The sequence below is a fragment of the Boleophthalmus pectinirostris genome, unplaced genomic scaffold (genome assembly GCF_026225935.1).
Source record: "Boleophthalmus pectinirostris isolate CB_2022bp ecotype Guang Dong unplaced genomic scaffold, ASM2622593v1 HiC_scaffold_15, whole genome shotgun sequence".
Classification (NCBI taxonomy): Eukaryota; Metazoa; Chordata; class Actinopteri; order Gobiiformes; family Gobiidae; genus Boleophthalmus; species Boleophthalmus pectinirostris.
This window is the reverse complement of record NW_026571070.1, coordinates 3,215,182-3,231,917: the sequence shown is the minus strand read 5'-3', so window position 1 is coordinate 3,231,917 and position 16,736 is coordinate 3,215,182. Positions and strand designations below refer to the sequence as shown.

General features: G+C 41.8%; 1 protein-coding gene across 1 annotated transcript; it reads left to right on the top strand.

The window, feature by feature from the left end:
* The first annotated feature begins 2,839 nt into the window (after positions 1-2,839).
* Positions 2,840-7,445, top strand: LOC129408060 (cadherin-6-like). The gene is made up of 2 exons (XM_055150727.1): positions 2,840-3,129; positions 6,940-7,445. Exons 1-2 carry the CDS (start codon positions 2,928-2,930, stop codon positions 7,443-7,445), a joined length of 708 nt encoding a protein of 235 aa, XP_055006702.1. The 5' UTR covers positions 2,840-2,927.
* The last annotated feature ends 9,291 nt before the right edge of the window (positions 7,446-16,736 follow it).

Genomic DNA, 16,736 nt, shown 5'->3' with positions numbered 1-16,736 from the left:
CTTTCCTCTTCCACAAGTCGATCAAATTCTCCATCTTCAGCGTCTGAGTTTTGGGTGATTTCGGTATCGAGCCCGGGTACCTCTTGTCATGATCCCAGTCAGTCTTGTCGCTGTTTATTCGCAGTTCAGAGATGATTCCAGCCTTCGTGAAAACTCGCCCATCGTCGCCTCCTTGTCTCGGTGAATGTGTTTTACTCCGCGAGGTTCTGTAATGCTCTGACAATCTGTAGTTTCCATATGTTCGTAGTTTACCAAAGTCGTAGTAAAACATTTTGACAGAAATGAAAATCAGTTCGAGGTCAGTAAACACAAACAGAAGTAATACATAAGGTGCGCTGTCGAGTTTTGAGGAAATTAAAGGATTTTAAATGCGCCTTATAGTCCGAAAAATACGGTAATAAACTCATTATTTTCACTATATTCTGAGATTGTATTTTGCGTCTCTGTGTTCGTTAGAGAAACACAAACAATATCCTACATGTGTCATTAGTCGGCTGGTGAAAATAGTGTGATTTCAATTGTGTCGGGTTTGAACACAAATATTTTAATTCCTGTCGGGCGCAGGTTGGATTTAATCATTGTTCTGTCGGACGAGGGCCAGAAAAAATCCTCCCAATCTGCATTCTAGTTGTGCTCCGCTCTCCTCTGGTGTTTCTTGGATAAATAAAGAGTAAAGAAATAAATAAACGGTTATATTTTGTGTGGTTTTTTTGGCTGCAGCGTATTCAGATGATCAGCGCCACAGATCCGGACGAGCCGCTCGAAGGACATCGCTTCTTCTTCAGTTTGGCCCAGGAGGCGGCGGGAAAGGCCAACTTCTCCGTGAGGGACAACAAAGGTACAGACACAATAAAAAAAAAAAAAAAAATATGAGCACGAAACTTCTCCTGTGAGTGATTACAAAGATTCTCTCAGTATTTGAACCAAACCTAAACCAGAACTGAAACAGAACCAAAGCTGACAGCTGCTCGTCTCCATGGTGATGACTTTAAACGTTTACATCCATATTTATTCATTACGGGTGTTTAAAAAATACAGTAATTCCTTCTGTGAACAGGGACGCCTCTCCACAGATCTGAGCTGTAATGTAGTGTAGTGCTGTGATCTGCTCGTCTTCCTGGTGACAGGTTTAGTTCATTTTCTACATGAAATAGTTCAAAGTTCAGTTCACAAATTTCAGAAATAGATCGTTCATAGTTCCAAAAAATTAACTAGTTCTGCCGCAATGTAGAGTAAATGTCACTTAGGTTAATGCTTTTCTGTGGCAAAATGTGTGTGTAAATGTGTGTGTAAATGTGTGTGTGTGTGTAAATGTGTGTGTAAATATGTGTGTAAATGTGTGTGTAAATATGTGTGTATGTGTGTATGTGTGTAATGTGTGTGTAAATGTGTGTGTAAATGTGTGTGTAAATGTGTGTGTAAATGTGTGTGTAAATGTGTGTGTAAATGTGTGTGTAAATGTGTGTGTAAATGTGTGTGTAAATGTGTGTCGTATCATAAATCTGTCCCATCACCAAATCTTCAACCAACAAACTCCACAAAGGATAAACATTCTAACACAGGAGAGTCAAACTCATTTTGTTCCGGGGGTCGTATCCAACCGACTTTGATCCAAAGTGTCCGGATCAGAAAACTCATGTCATATAAACCCCAAAAATAACAATAAGTTCAAATATTTGTGCAGAGAAACACAAATCTATTACACAAATCTTTTTTAATTGATGAACTCTTTCTTTTACAAAATATTATAATATTATGAACAACCTGAAAACTTTAAGAAAATTTAACATTTCAACACAAAGTTTTAACATTAACTTGTATAAACAGGAATAAGTCAATTTTTGTTGTAAAATCCTGCACTCGGCTCCACTTTTCTCATGTTGGACATTTTTCTGATGAGGGTGTCACGGTCAACAGTCAAAACGATCGTCCTTTAAGAGCGTTTGGAAAGAGACAAGTCTTCATTTGTGCTGCTCTGGTGGGAGGGGCCACGTACAGAGACGCTGGAGAAAATTACCAATATTTTAATAGAAAATCTAATTCAAATATTTTAGTAGAAAATCAGCTGAGGGCCTGATTAAAGGTCTTGGAGGGCCGGATCTGGCCCCCGGGCCGTATGTTTGACACCTGTGATCTAACAAGAAGAATTTATCCACAACTATCAAGAGAAGAAAGACTAAAACTTAAAGGATGAAGGTCTATATTCATCTGTGTGTTAGATTTCATCTTCATATCAAATTTTGGATCCTGATCCAACCAGGTTCACATGAACAGAGTTTCTGTCGGTTCAGTCACACGACGAGCAGCTGCAGTGTTTTCAGCATTAAAACAGTTGATCTCTGTGATAAAATAAGTTCTGATGCTAAATGAACATGAGTGAGTGGGATTCGTCTTAATGACGTGTGTGTGTTAAATCAGGTGAGTGTGTAAATGACGAGAAGAAACATCTCAAACTTCAGTAGTCGGACGTCCACCCAAACCTGATTGACAGAACAAGCCCCGCCCCCTGAGAGTCTGAAAACTGCTCCAAGACACTGACATGATACAGACAGAACACAGGCTCTTTCTGCAGGAGACATGAGCAGTAGAGCCAAGTGACACAGTCTCATAATCCCTCTATATTCTTCTTATATTCTAGTCTCGATGTTTCGATGACACATGTGGTGATGTGATGTTGTTTTTCTGCTAAATATTCATGAACTCTCATTCAGAAACCATGTTCAGGTACAACAATGGTTTAATCTATACTGTGGAACATTCTAAACAAAGCTATAACATTTCCATGGAGACAAGCAGGTGGTAGAACCTTCTCTAGAAATGTTACATAGTGCATCTTTAAACAACTAGAATAATCCCTACACTCTGTTGTCTCCTCAGATAACACGGCGTGGATCCTGACGCGCAGGAACAGCTACAGCAGCCTCCAGATGAGCTCGTACCTGGTTCCCGTGGTGATTTCGGACGGAGACTTCCCCATGCAGAGCAGCACGTGCACGCTCACGGTCAAAGTGTGCACGTGCGACCGCGACGGGAACATGAAGCTGTGCAACGCCGAGGCGCTGACGGCGAGGGCGGGGCTCAGCACGGGCGCGCTCGTCGCCATCCTGCTCTGCGTCATCATCCTGCTCAGTGAGTCTAACAAACAAACAAACAAACAAACAAACAAACAAACAAACAAACAAATAAATAAACAAACAAACAAACAAACAAATAAATAAACAAACAAATAAATAAAAAATAAACAAATAAACAAACTAATAAATAAACACTCAGGACACGTTCACACTGCAGGGATTAATGCTCAGTGCAGAGTTTTTGTTTTTTTGTGTGAAATCTGATTATTTGTGAAATTGTTATTTATAATTTATTTATTATTTATTTATTTGTTTATTATTATTTATTTATTTATTATTACTCTCACCAAAATAACTGAGCGAAGATGCCGAACTGTTGCACCTTATATGGACTAAACCAGGACTGAACTAGATCTAAACCAGGACTAAAACAGGTCTAAACCAGATCTAAACTGGGACTAAACCAAGACTAAACCAGAACTAAACCAGGTCTAAATCAGGTCTAAATGAGGATTGAACTAGATCTAAACCAGGTCTAAACCAGGACCAAACCGAGGACTGAATCAGACGGACTGAACCAGGTCTAAACCAGGTCTAAACTAGGTCTAAATCAGGACTAAACCAGGACTAAACTGGGACTAAACCAAGACTGAACTAGATCTAAACCAGGACTGAAATAGGACTAAACCAGGTCTAAACCAGATCTAAACCAGGTCTAAACCAGGACTAAACCAGGTCTAAACCAGGTCTAAACCAGGTCTAAACCAGGACTAAACCAGGTCTAAACCAGGACTAAATCAGGTCTAAACCAGGACTGAACCAAGACTGAACTAGATCTAAACCAGGACTGAAATAGGACTAAACCAGGTTTAAACCAGATCTAAACTGGGACTAAACCAGAACTAAACCAGGTCTAAACCAGAAAATCTAAACCAGGTCTAAACCAGGACTAAACCAGGACTAAACTAGGATCTAAACCAGGATTAAACCAGAGCTGAAATAGGACTAAACCAGGACTAAACCAGAACTAAACCAGGACTAAACTAGATCTAAACCAGGACTAAACCAGGACTGAATCAGGTACCGGAGTCAGAACCTGTCCAACTTATTTATTTTAAAGAGACTGAGGAGGAGGACGAGGTTTTTGGTCGTGGAGTTTGTTTTTCGCAGTAGAAAAGAAACGTCCGGACGGTTGTGGTTTTTTCTTCCGGTTTCCGACTGGTTCAGCCCAGATGTAAAACACTGGTCTTTATATTTAGAACGTATTAAAACGAGATGAACCGGAGCCTGAACCCGAGGACGTCCGGGGCTCCTGCGGCAGGTGCGGCAGGTGCGGCAGGTGCTAAAGACGGTTTGTGTTTGAGTTTAATCAGATTGTTGTTCTTCCTGTGGGCGGATCGTTCAGACTCCGACCAAAACACAAAGACTAATGTGATCAGAGATGGACAGATACAACACATAGAGAGAAAGAGAGAAAGAGAGAGAGGAGAGAGGGAGGAGAAGAGGAGAGAGGAGCAGAGGGGGAAAAAAGGAGATGGAAGAGAAAGGGGGAGGGAGAAAGAGGAAGGAGGGAGAGGAGGGGAAAAACAAAAAGAGAAAAGGAGGGAGGGTTAGGAATGAGAGAAAAAGAAAGAGGGGTGAGGGAGTGGTTAGAGGGAGAGAGGGAGGGATGGAGGACAACGGGACCGAGAGGAGGGAGGGAGAGAGATGGAGGGAAAAAAGGAGATGGGGAGGGAGGCAGAGAGGGAGGAGAAGGAGGAGGGGGAGGAAAACAAAGTCAGAGGGTGAGACTGAGGATTAGGAAAGAGAGAGAGAGAGAAAGAAAGAAAGAGGGGTGAAGAAGTGGCCAGAGGGAGAGAGAGAAGAGAGGCGAGGAGATAGAGGAGGGAGTGAGGAGAGAGGAAGAGGGAAGAGAGGGAAGAAAGGAGGGAGGGAGGGAGAGAGAGAGGAGGGGGAGGAAAACAAAAAGCGAGAGGGTGAGAATGAGGGGTGAAGGAGAGTGGCGGGAGGGGAGGAGAGAGGGAGGCAGAGAGAAAGAAAGGAGAGAGAGGAGGGAGAGGAGGGAGAGGAGAGGGAGGAAAAGAGGGAGGGAGGCGGGAGAGAGAGAGAGAGAGAAGAGGGTTAGAAACACAGAGTGAGAGGGTGAGAATGAGGGTTTGGAAAGAGAGAGAAAGAGAGAGGGGTGAAGGAGTGACCAGAGGGAGAGAGGGAAAACAGGAGAGGAGAGAGGGAAGGAGAAGAGGGAGGGAAGGAGGAGAGAGTGAGAGGGAAAGAGAGAGAACAAAAAGAGGGGTGAGGGAGCGGCCACATTAAAGATGGAAGGAGAGGAGAGGAGAAGAGAGTGATCAGGGACAGAGACGAAGGGAGAGAAAGAAGAGGACAGAGAGTGAAAGGTTGTATAGAGGATTTTTTAAGGGAAGAGAAATAGAGCGACACCACCTTCCTCCTCCACAGCCTCAGTAGAAACACCTCCTCCCGCCTCTTTACTCCAGATCACAGGTGTCAAACATAAGGCCCGGGGGCCAGATCCGGCCCTCCAAGACCTTTAATGTGGCCCTTGGCTGATTTTCTACTAAAATATTTTAATTATATTTTCTTTTAAAATCTTGTTAATTTTCTGTGGTGTTTATCACAGCAGCGTCTCCAGCGTCTCTGTACGTGGCCCCTCCCACCAGAGCAGCACAAATGAAGACTTGTCTCTTTCCAAACGCTCTTAAAGGACGATCGTTTTGACTGTTGACCGTGACACCCTCATCAGAAAAATGTCCAACATGAGAAAAGTGGAGCCGAGTGCAGGATTTTACAAAAAAATGGAATTTAATTTCAAACAAGTTCATGTTAAAACATTGTGTTGAAATTGTATTTTTCTTAAAGTTTCAGGTTGTTCATAATATTATAATATTTTGTAAAAGAAAGAGTTCATCAATTAAAAAAGATTTCTGTAATAGATTTGTGTTTCTCTGCACAAATATTTGAATTTATTGCTATTTTTGGGGTTTATATGACATGAGTTTTCTGATCCGGACACTTTGGGATCAAAATAGGTTGGATACGACCCTTGGACCAAAATGAGTTTGACACTCCTGATCTAGCGAGTTCAGAATCACTGTTGAAGTTTCCTGTCTAGAAATAATTTAGTGACCGACACGTCTTCAGTTTTTAGACCCTTCGTTTGCTTCAGTCGCGCCATCGCTGGAAGGAATCTCCAAGAATCACCTGAGTTTGGTTTTGCTCCTTTTCTCCTTCTCTTCTTCTTTCAGCGACCTCAAAAACGGACTTTCTTTTGCGGCGAACTGGTCGTGGATTCTCGTCCGCCGTCGCAACAAACTTTGTGCGAATTGCGTGGAAGCGACAGTTTGAAAAAGCCTCTAAGAACCGCTGCATAAACCACGTAATCTCTGCGCGCCGTGAGTCGATTACACTAGACACGTAGGGAGTTTCATTGACAACAGCCAATAGAAAATGAGGCAGCCTCGTTTTCTATTGGCTGATGTTTATCTGGTCTCACTACGTCAACAGTTGATAGATTTTCATTCTTTTTTTTTTTGGTCATCATAATTACAAAGCTGCTGCGTCTCTGTAATGGTGTTTTAAATTTTCATTGACAATTTGAAACTGAAAAAAAAATCCTCCATACGACCTTGAAGGGAAAAGAGAGGGAGGGGATAATGAGAGAGAGAAAGAGAAGATGAGAGCAAAAAATACTGAAACAAGAGAAAGAAAAGAGAATGAAGATGGATGAGAGAGAAACAGACAGATAATTTGAGTAACAGATCTTCAGACAGAGCAGTTCCTCCAGTTAACGTCACCACAAAACTCCATTCGATACGTGATTTTAAGTACTGTTTTTGTCGTTTTTTCGCAGTGATCGTGGTTCTTTTCGCCGCCCTGAGGAGACAGCGGAAGAAGGAGCCGCTGATCATCTCGAAGGAGGACGTGCGGGACAACGTGGTGAGCTACAACGACGAGGGCGGCGGCGAGGAGGACACCCAGGCCTTCGACATCGGGACGCTGCGCAACCCGGAGGCCATCGAGGACGGCAAGCAGCGGCGCGACATCATCCCCGAGACCTACTACAACCCGCCCGTCCGCCGCGCCGTCCTCGCCCCGCCGCGGGACAACAACGGCGACGTGCGGGACTTCATCAACCAGCGCCTGCAGGACAACGACACCGACCCCACGGCGCCGCCTTACGACTCCCTGGCGACGTACGCCTACGAGGGCAACGGCTCCGTGGCGGAATCCCTCAGTTCTTTAGAATCGGTAACCACGGACGGCGATCAGGACTACAACTACCTGAGCGAGTGGGGACCGAGGTTTAAGAAACTCGCCGACATGTACGGAGGGGACGACAGCGACCGGGAATCGTAACGAAAATCCGGGAGAAGTTCGCGGGACTTCGCGGCGGAAAAAACGACGAAGAAGAGAGATGTTTGGGTTTTTTTTTTCGAAGTGCTCTTCTGTGAGGTGGCGGTTGTAGACTCGGTGTGCTGAAGGTGCGTCGTGTAACTTTGCGGGTGGTGCGTCCGTTGATGTTTTTCGTCGTGGAAATGTTGTCACTCAGTTCGGTTTGGTTTCCGTGGAGACGAACGCAAATGCCGTGGAACATTCCAGACAAAGCTACAAATCAGAATACCCGTTTTTCGAGGTGTTTCTGAGCTACAAAACCACCTGCGGTCGAAGAAATGCGACGTCGAACTGTTTAACGTCACACTACGGAACATCCCGAGCAGAGCGATGACGCATCCGCCGAAAAACGCAGGGACCCGCAACCAAAAAGCTACGCCGCGCACCTTTAAAAATCAGTGTTATAGTTGCGTTTTTTTTTTTCATGAAGGACGACGCGGAAACGAGACATTTTCCGGGGTTTATTTTGTGTCAGAAAAACGTCGGCGGACTCCAGGAGCTGAACGTTGCATCTGTGTCGATTTGGATTTTCGCTCCGTTGCCGCGAACGAACGGCAGACGGCGGGAAAAGTTTTTTTTTTTTTTGTAAAAGCAAACAAGAATACGCCTGTGTATTTTTCAGTGTTCCTGGGACTAAAATTAAAGCTGCGTATCGTGAACTAGCCTGTGTCCGTACGGTAAACTGACGAATACACTGTACAGTTGTTTATTTTTTAAAAAGGACTTTCTATGGTTTGAATCATCCTCGTGTTTTTGTGCCGTCGAGCGAGACACCTCCACTTTTCGACGTAACTTGAGGTTCACGAAGGCTGGGTCAGCGGTGGTTGTGACTGGTTGGGACTAAGCTCGGTTATAACAGGAAATTCATGTTCATTTGACCCAATTTTCGGCGAAAAATCGAACCCACAACCTTCTTATGAAGAGGATTAGACAGGCTAACCACTCTGCCACAGTCATTTGTCTTCTATAGAACATAAACAGCTTTGTTATAATGTTGTTTCCTGGAGTTTTTGTTTTGTTTCATTCACAAATCCTGAAAATTTCGGCCGAGTTCTTCTCCTGTGGTGATAAACAAATGCTCCACTGTGTTTTTAAACTCCACACACTTTCACTCGAATCATTTGGATCATTTCAGGCCCTGGAATTGCCAATTTCTGCCGAATAAACGTCAATATATATAATAAATGTAGTGTATTTTTCAGACCGTAAGTCGCACCAGCCAAAAAATGTGTAATGAAGACGAAAAAAACATATTTAAGTCGCACTTTTTGGCGGAAATGTATTTTATAAAATCAAGACAAGGAACTGACAATTTCATCTTAAAACCAGGAGTAAACCAGGACCAAAACAAAACCAGGACTCAACCAGGACCAAAGCAGAATCAGGACTAAACCAGGACTAAACCAGGACTGAATCACGACTGAATCACGACTGAATAAGGTCTACACCAGGTCTAAACCAGGTCTACACCAGGTCTAAACCAGGACTAAATCAGGACTGAATCAGGTCTACACCAGGTCTAAACCAGGACTAAATCAGGACTGAAGCAGGGCCAAAACAAAACCAGGTCTAAACCAGGACCAAACCAGGACTGAATCAGGACTGAACTAGGACTAAAACAAAACCAGGACTAAACCAGGACTCAGCCAGGACCAAAGCAGAACCAGGACTAAACCAGGACTGAATCAGGACTGAATCAGGTCTAAACCAGGTCTAAACCAGGACTAAATCAGGACTGAATCTGGACCAAAACAAAACCAGGACTAAACCAGGACTCAACCAGGTCTAAACCAGGACTGAATCAGGACTGAACTAGGACCAGAACTAAACCAGGACTCAACCAGGACCAAAGCAGCACTAGGAATAACCAGGTCTAAACCAGGTCTAAAACCAGGACTCAACCAGGACCAAACAAGGACCAAGGATGTAAACAGACACACGTGAGGAACTACTCCGGCCTTTTTACTTTTAAAGAACACCTCAAACTGGATTCACAGCGCGGTTTCGTGGACTAGGGGTCATTATTTACGAGGGAATAATTCTCTGGATAATGTGGATGTGACGCTGCAGTTTAAATGTACCACGAGAAATAAAATCTTCTCAATATTTTCGCTATTTCCTGAGTTTGTATGTTGCGTCTCCGTGTCCGTCGCTCCGTTTTATCGGCTGTTTCTGTAATGTTTAAAATTTTAAATCGCACACAAAGACACAAAGTCGAGTTACGCCTTCGAGGAAAAGCAAATCGCAGCCAAAGTCCGGCAATGAGAATGAAACAAAACACAACTCCAGGTCTGTTTTTGAGGCCGTAACAACATTATAACACGACTTAAAGCTCACGAGAGTCAAATTTGAGTAAAATCGGACCTTAAAACCACAACCTTTAAACCTTTTTTGTACCGGAGTTTAAACCGACGATTCACAACCACCTCGTCGAAACCCTACCTCAAAATCTCAACTCATTTTCACATTTTCAAATCGCTGAAACCAAGTTCTGTTCTCATTTCTGTGTCAGCTGGACCCCAAACACCAAATGCTTCCTTAAGACCTGAATGTTTAGCAAATCCTGTAATAAAATAAAGTGTTTTTTTTTTTTTTTTTTGAGGGTACGCTGATCAAAAATGGCCAAAATTTTAGTTCAGGCTGAGAGGAAAATACTGGATCCGCTCGACCTCCCGTAAACCTTCACCGTGTGGATTTGATGGCACCGTTACCGCGGGAATCTGTTATTAATTCTGATTTTATTTGACAAAATGGCCCGTTTTATGCGAGTCCAGATTGAAAAGCAAAAAGAGGAAATGAAAGCTTTGAAGCACTATCGTAATTTAAGATAATGGCTTTTTTCTTTTTTTTAGCTGTTTTTATTCATTTTGATTTAAAGTGTTTTACTTTTGAAGAATCAGAAAGTGCGCTGTTGGCATGCAAGGTTTTGTAGGTAGGACCATCGCGAATCACAAAATAACACGTAAACATTCACTACAAGCAAGGTGGGGTGAAGTGTCTTGCCCAAGGACACAACAGAAGTCAACAAAAACTGCAACACCAACATCTCTGCTGTTATTAAACCGTGACTGACAAAAATTAGGACTTAAAATCTTTTACTGAAACCTGATTTTAACCGTTTTAAAAACGTGAAAATCTGAAGTTTGCGGCGGTTCAAAGTTATTCTCCGCCAGTGTTGATGAGTAACAGATTACAAGTACCAGAGTTAAGTAATCAGAGTACAAATGATGAGTAACTGTATTCAGTTACAGTTACTGTTTCAGTGAGTGGTAATTAGATTACAGTTACTTTATTGAAATAAATGGATTTTCCTGTTTTCACATTTTGGGCTAAACCAGGACTAAATCAGGACTAAACCAGGACTAAACCCAGGACTTTAAACCTAGGACTAAAACCAGGACTAAACCAGGTCTAAACCAGGACTAAAACCGGGACTAAACCGGGACTAAACCCAGGACTAAACCAGGTCTAAACCAGGACTAAAACCGGGACTAAACCGGGACTAAATCCAGGACTAAACCAGGACTAAAACCGGGACTAAACCGGGACTAAACCCGGGACTAAACCCAGGGCTCAAACCAGGTCTAAATCAGGACTAAACCAGGACTAAACCAAGACTAAACCAGGACTAAACCAGGACCAAACCAGGACTAAACCCAGGACTTAAACCAGGTCTATACCAGGTCTAAATCAGGACTAAAACCAGGGACTAAACCAGGACTAAACCCAGGACTAAACCCAGGACTTAAACCTAGGACTAAAACCAGGACCAAACCAGGACTAAACCAGTTCTAAATCAGGACTAAAACCGGGACTAAACCCAGGACTAAACCAGGTCTAAACCAGGACTAAAACCGGGACTAAACCGGGACTAAACCCGGGACTAAACCCAGGGCTCAAACCAGGTCTAAACCAGGACTAAACCAGGACTAAAACTGGATTAAATCAGCCGTGCCGCGCGGACCATGTCTCCTCATCTTCTTCTATCAATAATATTTTTTTATTTGTTCAGTAAAATCTGGTCTTTTTTATTTTCTTTTATCAGACAAAACTTCTTATGTGACGATTTCCTCGTCTTTGCTTCTCTACAACAAATCAAGTAATCCAAAGTAATCAGATTACGTTACTCACTTTAAGTAATTTAATGGATTACGTTACAAACTACATGTTGGCGTATGTAATCTGTAATCTGTAGGGGATTACATTTTAAAAGTAACTTCCCAACACTTCTCACAGACTGTGGAAGAGGACGGTTTTGTACAGTTTTCACAAGACGAGACACGAGATCGGCTTCACGAGAACGAGATTTTAACGTAATTCCTAATCTAAACATTTCACGATTCAATTTTCAATATTTGGCCTCGCAGTTTTTTATTTATATTATTTCATAGTTTTTGTTCTTTTTTTTGTTATTTTTTTTATTCTAGTTTTGCATTTTTGGAGCAGTAAAAGACGTAACTCGCCAACACGTGACACTTTTTTATGGAGTGAGAACGTTTTCAGAAATATTTATGTACATAAATTTGGGCATATTTGTCTTTAGTTGAGCATAAAATAAAAATTCGTAAACTCTCGAACGAGTCCAGTCGTACGTGTGAATTTTATCCGTCAGAACACAAATTGAAAAGTTACAACGTCAACAGTTACAATCACAAACTGAAAATTTACGGTTACGCTTTCTTCAGTATGAATATGAATTCACGAGTTGTTTTAGTCCTGGGATCAGTCTTGGTTTAGTCCTGGTTTAGTCCTTGGTTTAGTCCTGGTTTAGACCTGGTTTTGTCCTGGTTTAGTCCTGGTTCTCAGTCCTGGTTCAGTCCAGGTTTAGACCTGATTTAGTCCTGGTTTAGTCCTGTTTTAGTCCTGGTTCAGTTCGTATGCGGTGCAAAAGTGAATTCATGTTCGTACTGATGAAAGCGTAATCGTAAATTTTCATTTCGTGATTGTAATTCTTGACTTCGTAACTTTTCAATTTGTGTTCTGACGGATAAAATTCACACAACACATTTTACGTACGACTGGACTCTTTCGAGAGTTTATATGTATTTTATGCTCAACTACAGACAAATACGCAGCGATTTCCCAAATATTTTATTATTACCAACCACCAAAAAATCAGGAATGTCCCTGTTTTTATTTGTTTAAAAAATGTGGTCACCCGATTTTAAACAGTTTGAGTCGTGAAGTGTTCTTCCTCACTTACCTTACGCATCAGAATGTCTTAATTATTCACAGTTTTGCAAGTTTATAAGTATTTTTCACAACTGTCTGAGACCAGAGCAGATGTTTTTGTAGTCACAGTAACACTAACAACAACTAGCATGCTTACAGTGCACTTCCTGATGACGGGAAAGCTTTGTAATTCGATGTAGACGGGACACAGTGGGATTATTTTGACCTCGAGAGCTGCTTAATCCATGTGTCATTTGTTCATTTGTTTTTCAATATAAAACCAAAAATAAGAAAATGAAAAATCAACTCATTTTTAAAAATCATTTTCTTCATTTTTTGTCTCCAAAACCGAAAGGAAAAAAACAGATAATGATTCGTTTTTTTCAGTTTACGATTTTGTGTTTAAATGAAAAATGGAAAAAAATTAATAATGGCCATTTCCCGTTTTCGTGATTTAAACTGCGATGCCGAAATTTTGAGCCCCAAACAGACTAAACCAGGACTAAACCGTTTTCAGTCCTGGTCTGGACCCGGCCTCAGTCCTGATCTCAATCCTGGTCTAGCCCCAGCCTCAGTCCTGGTCTGGACCTGGTCTCAGTCCTGGTCCTGTTCCCGGTCTCAGTCCTTATCTCAGATCTGGACTGGTCCCAGTCTCAGGCCCGGTCTCAGTCCTAGTCTCAGTCCTGGTCTGGTCCCGGCCTCAGTCATAGTCTCAGTCCTGGTCCTGTTCCCGGTCTTACTACTGGTCTCATTCCTGGTCTTCGTCCCGGGCTCAATCCTGGTGTGGTCCCTTGTCTAAATCCTGGTCTCAGTCCCGGTCTGGTTCTGGTTCGGTCGGACCTGTTTTAGTCCCGGTTCAGTCCGTATCCGAAAATTGAAAAAACAAATAATTTTCTGTTTTTTCATTTTGGTTTTGGAGACAAATAATGAAGAAATTTGTTCTATTTTTTGTTTGTTTTCTTATTTTTGGTTTTATATTGAAAAATAAATGCCTGAATGAATATTTCTGTACTTTTGTTCAAGTACACGGACAAAATGCCTTTTAAATCCATACAAATTTTTTTTTTTTTTTTTTAACCCAGACGTCTCTAAATCTACAGCCGGTTTATACTTGAAACCACAAATAGACACATTCAAATGACGATTTCAATAGAGCGGCGGCATTAGGCGTTATTTACGTCTCTAACAGGAAACCGAGGCGCGCAGGAGCTCTTTGTTATCCCACTATTCAAACTCCGAGGCGAGTCCGGTCCTTTGTCCGAGTTGAGTTTGAATACAACACGAGCGCGGATCATTTGGTTGTTCCCGCACTCTGCAGGTGCCTGGTGCTTTCTATAGACGCCCATTTGTTTATCTCCCGGTGACCACTTCCCTTTACTGATGCATTTGAGTGTTTACAAGCGGAACTTTCCTAGTGGATGGTTACTGCCACGTTTTAAATTCCGAATTAATTAAATAGTTCTAAATTTAGATATTCTCCTTTGAGTTTACATGGAAATAATAATTCAGATTTGAGGTTTACGTGGAAAACTCGTTAAATCGTCTTTATTTAACGGTTCTGGTTGGACAGAGACACCAACGGATTTACGTGTTTGGGAAGAAAACACAACCGGCTTTTCCGTCGTCTCGGTTTGTCGTTACGCCACGGACACGAACACCGTCCAAACGTTTCCCGCGGTGGTTCTGATGATGGAATTGTCTCGTCACGCTTTACGTCCGTCAGCTGAGGAGGAGAAGGGAAGAGTGTTGAAGAAGACAAACTGAAGTTGCGTTTATATGACGACGGTCTGGACAGAAGACGTAAAAGTGGCGTCGCGTCTTCACCTTTTTATTCTGCGTTTAAACAAGCATATTCAGGAGTAAATCTGCTGCATACGGGTGCTCGTTTCTGCTGAATAAAAGGTAAAAAGAGCTGGTAACTTGAAAACAAACACTTGATAACAAACTAATAATGAGTTAAGTCGGCTACACACTACAGGATTTTTCGGTCATAACGATTTTTAAACGTGCAACAAAAAGCGCTCACCACAGACACGAGGAGAATCCTACGAGAGTTTAAATCTCCGATCGTAAAGACTGCAGTGGGATGGATCTGTCTGCGGACCACAGGATATAAAGTTGTGAGCAGGATCGCGTCAGCTGTTTCCTGTCTACAGTAAAACCACTAAACTCGCTTTGAGGCTTCGTTTATGTCATGACGGTTTGAAGAAAACACGCAAAAGTGGCGTCACGTCTTCGCTTTTTATTCTGCGTTTAGACGTATAAGCATACGTACACGACCTGAGCAGATTTTACCAGAGTTTTGCGTCTTGGGCAGTGTAGACAGAAACACTACAGCTGAGCGTATTCAGCTTTTCCACTCTGGAGGCTGGTTTCAGATTTTTGCGTTTTTAAACCCCAAAAACGCCATCACCGTCTAAACCAGGGGTGTCCAAACTTTTTTCATCAAGGGCCACATATCTAAACGCAGACCAAACAGAGGGACTGATCAAGGGCCGTAGACTGGAGCTCAGTACAGTAAATAATTGAAATATGTGCAGGTTTAACAGAATGAGCCGTCAGTCTTTATTCATGCTAAGATCCCTGAAACCAAACACTAAATATTAAATATTAGTTTTATCAAGATAGATTTTCAAAAAACTTGCAGTAAAAAGTAAATTTTTAACTGATGCCAAGTAATTTGGGCCAATTCACCTGGAAGCCTGAGGGCCAAGAAAAATGTGTGGACCGTAGTATGGACATGCCTGGTCTAAACGAAAGACACTGCCGATAAAAAATGTGGTCATTTTTACACACAAAAGTTCTGGTGAGTTCTGAGGCTGCTCTGCCTCAGCCCACGCCCGCATCCTGCTCGCAAATCCAAAGAGACGTGGAGGAAAGTCCGAAGCCAGGACCGGTGGAGCCGCGTCAAAAGGACGACCCAACGAGCACGAACTGAACCACCGACATTATTTTTAACAAGAATAAATGTGAAACATGATCCAGCAATAATGAATTCATCTTTAAAATCTGAATAAACCACCAACTTCCTTCAGACTTCAGTTTAATTTCCATGTAAACTCGAAGGAGAATATTTTAATTCCGAACTATTAAAAAACGTCATGTAAACATTTGCATAAAGACAGGTTACCTTTGTGAATCATGATTTTAATCTGACTTTTTTACAGAGAAACACCATAAAATACAAAGGTTTCAGCTCACTCACCTCTTCTTTCTGCTGATGTCCCGTAGAAAAACTTAAATCTAAACAGAATACAACTAAAGCCCGACTGATTTCTGATTTTTGAGTGCAGCTTTTGCCAAGAAAATTATGCCAAAATGACAAACTAAAACAAAAATGAAAGATAAAATGTCAAAGATTAGACTTCTCACTTCTTAAATCCACTGTACTTTGTCTTCCGAGTACAACAGTTCCTCTAAAATCCACAGACTCACCGACGCGTGTCACCAGGTGTTTGTGAGGCTCAGGTTTCTCTCGTGCTGTAAACACACACACCAAAATCAGATCTAATTACCGTCTTATCTGATTACCCTGTTATCTGATTACGCCGTTATCTGATTTAAACTGGTCGTATGGATGTACCCGGTGTCCACTCGGGTTTCAGATCTCGTCCGTGTTTGTGACGGACCACGCCCTCTCTGCAAACAAACAAAAAAATTACAGATTATAGCGCCAAAATTGAAGATATAAACACTTAAATTTATCAGAAAATGACTTAAAAGTGTTGAAATTATCCGTCCAAACAGCGAGATCATTTTACTCGACAAGTTATCTTAAAATTAACGATTAAGCTTTTTCGGGTAAGGAAATAAGTTTATTGACACTAAATTTGAGATAAACAGACTTAAAAACTGTTTATAATCAGTGTTCATGGCCTGATAATAAGTTCTCAGATGCCAAATTCTACATAAAATCCTTTAAATTCTGATAAATTCTAGATAAACAAACTTAAAACCAGTTTGTGATGAGTATGAATGGCCTGATAATAAATTAAAAGTTGGTAAATTCTAGATATAAGTCCTTGAAATCCGTCTTATATGAGAGTTTGTCCGTTAAAGAAAATATATTCAGACTTTTATCGA